Source organism: Leptodactylus fuscus, chromosome 8 (genome assembly GCF_031893055.1).
Source record: "Leptodactylus fuscus isolate aLepFus1 chromosome 8, aLepFus1.hap2, whole genome shotgun sequence".
Taxonomy (NCBI): Eukaryota; Metazoa; Chordata; class Amphibia; order Anura; family Leptodactylidae; genus Leptodactylus; species Leptodactylus fuscus.
In genome coordinates, this window is record NC_134272.1 from 50542844 (window position 1) to 50549334 (window position 6491).

A 6491-nucleotide genomic window follows, 5' to 3' on the forward strand; every position below is an offset into this window, starting at 1 on the left:
GAGTTATAACAATGAGGGGGAAAAAAGTTTCATAGGTCCGTATACTATCAACTTGTGGCAAGAAAGAATTCCGAAAATTCAATGTAATAAATTGAACGCAGATGTTCCTCAAAACACAAATAATAATGGTCTCACTTCATGGCAACCAAACAGGTCAGCCCACTTCCTTCTTAAAACAAATGCTACAGGTCCCTGGAGCCTTCCCGTTCCATTAAAATAAAACATATGTACAGCCTCGTACAGACGGGTCCCCACAAAGGACTCCACAGGTGGCCAAACAGGCAACTTACTTTATTGTCTAATTTATTATCAAGATTTATACCATAACCAAAATGTATCTGAATTCATAGGGTCAAATAGTTTAAACATCCTTTTCCTCCAGACAAAAGTCATCTGCCTTTTTTCAAGGAGATGAGGACGCCGGGAAGGCTACACTTTTCCAACAAGCCTTGAGGAGAAATGGCAAGGAATGTGGAAAATTATTCAACAGAGCTCATTTTTGTTATGGAGTAGTTTTACATTTACATCACTGAAGAAGAACCTGGTTTGTGCCTCCTAAACACTGTCTGCTCCAAGAAACAAGAAGAAGCCGTAAAATATATCAGAATCTTAAGAGATTGTTTTATTCAGTCGTGCTCCATCAGAGACTGTGTTCCATCCAGCGTTCATTTTTAAAGGAATTGTCTAGAAAACCCATTTGGAATAGCCATTTAGAAATGAGTTCATAAACTTGAGCAGCCCCTCCCTCCCCCTTCCCCTAGAAAATAACAATCAGGGCAAGGACAAGTCACAAAGTGCATCTCTGGCTCTGGAGGACCCAAGGATTTAATGATTTATTTCCCTTCTGGTGGCACTTTAGGAAGACTTAACACTTGATATCAGTTTTGTCACATACTAAAGAATTATCCAATGTATGAGACCTTGATGGCACTTGGCAGCACTGTAAGTGGCCGACTGCTTCACCCCAAGTGTGAGAAGGAGTGTTATCGTAGATCCGTCCTCCCAACCGTGATCAGGCTGTATAATCAACATCAGACCAAGCGAAGATCACTCTGCACAGAGAACTAAATGATCCTGAAGTCTTCCTTCTTCTCTTACTTAGCTGCTATGGACTCCTAGTATATCTTATTTTTCTCAGTATATGTATGTCTACTTCTGTAATACATTACTGTGTTATTATCCTGTATCTGTATTACTATGCTGCTGTAACATACCGAAATTTCCCCACTGTGGGACTATTAAAGGATTATCTTATCTTATAACTGATCACTGTGTATCTATTATCTTCAGAGGGATAACAAAGGATTGTCAAAAAGGACATTGTTTTCCATATATGTTACAATCCCAATGACAACTTAATAAAAGGGTTCCATGACCATATTCGGGGACAAAGCGTGCCTCTGTAGGGAAATTTGGCAATAAGTGCTCAGTTACCCTGCAGTGCCCACACACAAGGGAAATAATGCATTATACAATTCAAGCAAGTTGTATGTAATATGGGGCAAGGCAGGTCCTTAAAAGCCAAAGTAGAGAGAATAAGTATAAGAGAATTTATAGTAAGGGTGTTTAGCTGGAGTCCATGTCCGGGCCCCTCAGTGATATCACTTTGCTCTAACATGTACGTTGTTTAATACGTTCTTCTGGATAGGACCAGACAAACAGATCAGCCTAATGACAACGGATCTTGATAGACCTCATTGACAACAATGGGGTCCACGGAGTATCTAATTTTGTCATGGACATCACTGCGTGAAAAAGTCTGACTTCAGAAGGTCTCTGCGTCACATGGGCACCGTTGCAGATGCGAACGTCGATCTTAGAGGTACACTGACTGGTTATCACGTATTCTTCACTACTAATTCTTCATAATAGTAAAACGAGGTTGATCACGATGGATTTTTGGTACAAATATGATACCCAATAGGGCTGACATAAACCCTCTACAGAATATAAAACTGAATTTCTTGGAAACGTAGACTAACCTAAACTATGTTATCCGCAGCGTGTCTAAGGAACTTACCACAGGCAACAATAGAGGAAAACAACTAGTTCCTAAATGTTTCCTGTGGAATGTAAATTGGCCACAACTTCTACTACAGAACAATACAGCACCCATCGCTTTACGGAGTTATTCAGCAGATCTGAGAACATTTCATAGCGATTAGCCTGTCACATGTCCTAAGAAACTCCAAACCATCAAAATATCACATGACCACAGGCACATTGTGACAAATTCCCCGAGAATAAGAGCAGCTGATAATATCTGACAGTAGAAGTTTCTATTGTTTTACTTTCTAAAATAACAAATACTCTGGACCGATCACATCGTCCATTTGTGCACCAAAAAATCCCAGAAAAAAAGTCAAGACAAACAGACAACCAAGACGGAAAAAATAAATAAAAATAAAAAAAATCAAGGATCTGCCGTAAACTCATGTACTGTATTATTAGGATACGAAACCTGTAGGCAATAGAAATGTCTGCGATAGGTTATTAAGTATGTTCTGTAGTCTGACTACATCGGAGGGGAAAGAAAAAAAAAAAAAAGTGACAAATGAATTACCGTACTTAGTCACTCAAAATGACTTGTCCATACAAAGTGTTCTGACATTACTCAACAAAACCACTGGTAAATTGTGACAGTATGAAGGAATGTAGTCTGGTCTGATGGGGTAATACACTGTTCTCACACTACAAAAAGACCCCGCAGGGAACGAACGGATGACAAACCGGAAAGAAAAGGGGAATTCCAAAAAATTCCAACATCTGCTGGGATCTATGACTTGAGAACCCCACCAATTTCAAACCATAATGCTCAATAATTCTCTGGTCAGAAAGATCATGGTGAATGAGTTTGCCTTCACACATTATTGTGTCCTGCATTTGTGGGTGTGTATTACTGGATTTTTACTGCAGAAAACACAGTTATAACACTGCGGCCAAAAAAATGCTGTGCAAATAAAAAAAAAAAAAAAAAAAAAAGTCTAAAAAGATTTTTAAAAACCTGCATGAATACTGAAGTTTAGAACTTTTTTTTTTTTTTTTTTTATTAAGTTTGAGATAGCTTTAAAGGGACCCATGAATAGGATTTACACTGTAAACTCTTCTCTCCAGCAAGGCCACGGCAAAAAGTCACAGAATAAATTCACATGATGTGGATTGAAAATCAGCGAGAGTTCATTTGCCCTGCATTTATTTTATGACACCATGGGGTTGAGAATTGGTACAATATCATATTAGTGTATCTGCTGGTACCATGCATTGCAGCAGATTCACCAATAACAAGTGTGACACCACTACATATTTTCGTGACCTTTCCTTAGCAGAGGTCTATCAGTACATGACCATGAAGGTTTGACACCTGGGACCCCCACCCCCCATAGATAAGCTGGTTGATCATCCTTGCTCCTTCACTGTGCAAATGATATCACGTTCATCAGGTACATGATATGGCAACGGCTCAGTCCCATTCAAGCGAATGAGGCTGAACAGCAATACCAAGCACAGCCTCTACATAATAAACGGCTCTGTGCTCCATACTGAATGAAGAGGCCAAAGCACTTAGCTAAATGCTGCAGCCCCTGTAACCAGCTGATCTGTGGGGGTTCTGGCTGAGATGACTGACAAGTATCTCCTTAAGATCATCAATAGATCATCAAGATATTGCTAAACTCTAGGAAGAGCATCGCACAAATTGCATCATAGAAATTTTTGGCTTTGGCCACACACAACACACCCCTTTTCACATGGTCATGCCGCTTTTTCAAGAGTTGGTCATTAAATTTGCCAACCACACCCCCTTTTTGGGCATGACCATCTCATAAAGGACCCAAGTGACATATACAGAGATGGATAAACGCAGGAGGTGCCATCTTTTTTCTTTTCGGGAGACTCCTGGAGCTCCCAGGAGTGTTGGCAAGTATGCCAAAGGTTATGTAGTCAATATGTAAGTTACGTAAAACCCCTTTAACGTGATCTTTTGTTATGGACAATTTGTGTGACTTTAACCAGCACTAGAAGGGTATAGGTTCTTCCCATTATCACATAGGATCATGAAAGATGGAGTTCCCCTTTAAGGATTCAAAAAAATAAAATAAATACAGAACAAAACCAAAGAGCATTGTAATCAGTAGCTGTTGGATGATGACCGCAGATTAGAAGAGACATCTCATTTACCAAACCATCAATATACTGGCAGCATCTTCCGATATGAGCAACGATAGCATCAGAAGAAGAAAAACAACTGTCACTGCAGCTGTTCCTCCGAATATAAGGCTCAAGACAAAACCCACTTGTCATGGGATGGTAATGAAGCATTGTGCAATCTTCTGCAGGGTTCAACATAAGACAAAAAAACCTCTGGAAACACAATGAAGCGTCCCCCTGGAAAGAATACGGCAACTTACAACTTAAATGACTGCGTCTTACTGACAGCTATCCACAATATATACGCAGGCGATGTCCTGCACACGGCGCCTGCTCCACTCACAACCAAAAAAAAAAAATATCAACTCAGGCATTCATTATACATTGCCAAGGGTGGGGAAAAAAATAACACACAGTTTCCTTGACTCCAAGTTCCCGTATCCATTTCACAGGACTACACGGCCAGACAGGGTGCTGTCTCAGGAATGGAGAACGGCTCAGCTAGAGTTTGGGGGGCTTCAGCCACCCACCTAGTAGAATAACATTACAGAATCCAGGCCTGGAGAAGCCAAGCCGTTAACCCTAAAGAAAATACATGGGCGGGTTTATATCACCCTGTACACACTCTTGGCACTGCATGATAAAGCAGAGTCTGTTCAGTACTACACAGCGTATACCTGGCTTCCTGGGTAGCGCCGTGTTGTAGGAACATTTAATCCCCTCCAGACTGGTGGCCTCATTCTACATCACTGATAGTAAACTCCATGAGGATCTGTACCGTATACCACGCTGCAATCTCCCTGGTACACAGAGGGGCACATGTCGCTGTTGCTAGGATACAAGCTGCGCAAAATCTACTATTATACGTGAACAGACCATTACGACAGGGTATGACAAGAGCAGAGAAGGCACATACATAAGTATTGCAGTCATACATGTGAATTGTGGCCACTACCTGCGCACGTGGCGTGTACCAATTCACTAAACACCAATGCCATCTGCAAGGACATCACCTGTGCCCTGATACACATGTCTTACAGGGCGCTACCCATTTGCAATAATATTCTTATATAAGCCAGAACATAGGCACAACTTTACAGGGTTGTCAAACTGAAATAACCAGATTATAAATGCCATCCCTGAATTTAACCCCTAAACTTCCCCTACACTAAAAGCCATTGAGTTTTACACACAATCCCTAGGGGCTGTGGTATAGCATGCACTTCTAGCACTGCAGTAAAGCACCGGTTAACTATTGCCTTACTGAATCCAGCCTAAAAGGAATCAACAAGCGCAGGAAAACATGCAATGACTCTTGGGTATTAACCTGTTCCCTGCCAGTGACCGCTGGAGGTGACCCCCCCCCCCCTAGGTTCTGAAGCGCGTTCATTAATTATTTATTATTAATCATCACTGCAAGCAAATCCATTTAACCCCTGGCATGCTTCATGGATCTATTTACGTAAAATGATAAGCAGTTACAACCATTTAGAAAATGCAGGTAATGTAAAGGATTGCCAGGCTGGTTTTGGAAATCGGTGCAATTGCTGCAATACCTATTGCAAGTTGGTGGTCTGGAGGGGGATGGGGTGACCCTGTGTAAACAGGCCTCCATATAGTGTCATTTGCACAACGTCCATGGCTTGCTATCTCCCCATGTTATTTACATTGCAATTTACTAAACCATTGGTGATAACCCCATAGAGCAGCAGTGTACACAACATGAACTCCTCAGCCCCCCATGCACGGCTGCAGGAATCCATCCCGGATTATAGTCTGCAGAGATGACATTTAACTCCTCCGCTGCCGGACTACTGCTCTACAACACTATTCACACACACTGCCAGCACCAAGCGGCTACTCACCGGCCCCGTCTTCTTCCATTCCTGCTGCTTTATAAGGGAGACGCAGAGCCGAAGCGGTGACAAGTCTCTAGGCACAGCCGCAGCCCCGTACAGTCCTCTCACACACACGTCCACACAGCCACTGCAACACCACAGGCAGCTCGGTCGTGTCTAGAATGGAGCTGCTCCTGGTAGGTGTGATGTCACGGGAAGGGGCGGGGTCTCTTGTATCACAGCTCTGTGCATAGAGGAAGCGTGTAGATGGAGACCAGAGTGAGAGAGGACTGGGATGTGGGACTGCGTGATGGAAGGGGAGTGATAGGATTGCTTTACATGGGACTGCGTGATGGAAGGGGAGTGATAGGATTGTTTTACATGGGACTGCGTGATGGAAGGGGAGTGATAGGATTGCTTTACATGGGACTGCGTGATGGAAGGGGAGTGATAGGATTGTTTTACATGGGACTGCGTGATGGAAGGGGAGTGATAGGATTGTTTTAC

The 6491-nt window shown here is 42.4% G+C and overlaps 1 protein-coding gene across 1 annotated transcript in view; it reads right to left on the reverse strand.

Annotated features, from left to right (window-relative positions):
• Positions 1-6147, reverse strand: part of LOC142217509 (cytohesin-3) — a 97133-nt gene extending 90986 nt beyond the window's left edge. Inside the window, exon 1 of the mRNA XM_075285789.1 lies at positions 6012-6147. Within this exon, the coding sequence (XP_075141890.1) occupies positions 6012-6030 (19 nt within the window). The 5' untranslated portion in view covers positions 6031-6147. The remainder of the gene's footprint in view (positions 1-6011) is intronic.
• Between the last annotated feature and the right edge of the window lie 344 nt (positions 6148-6491).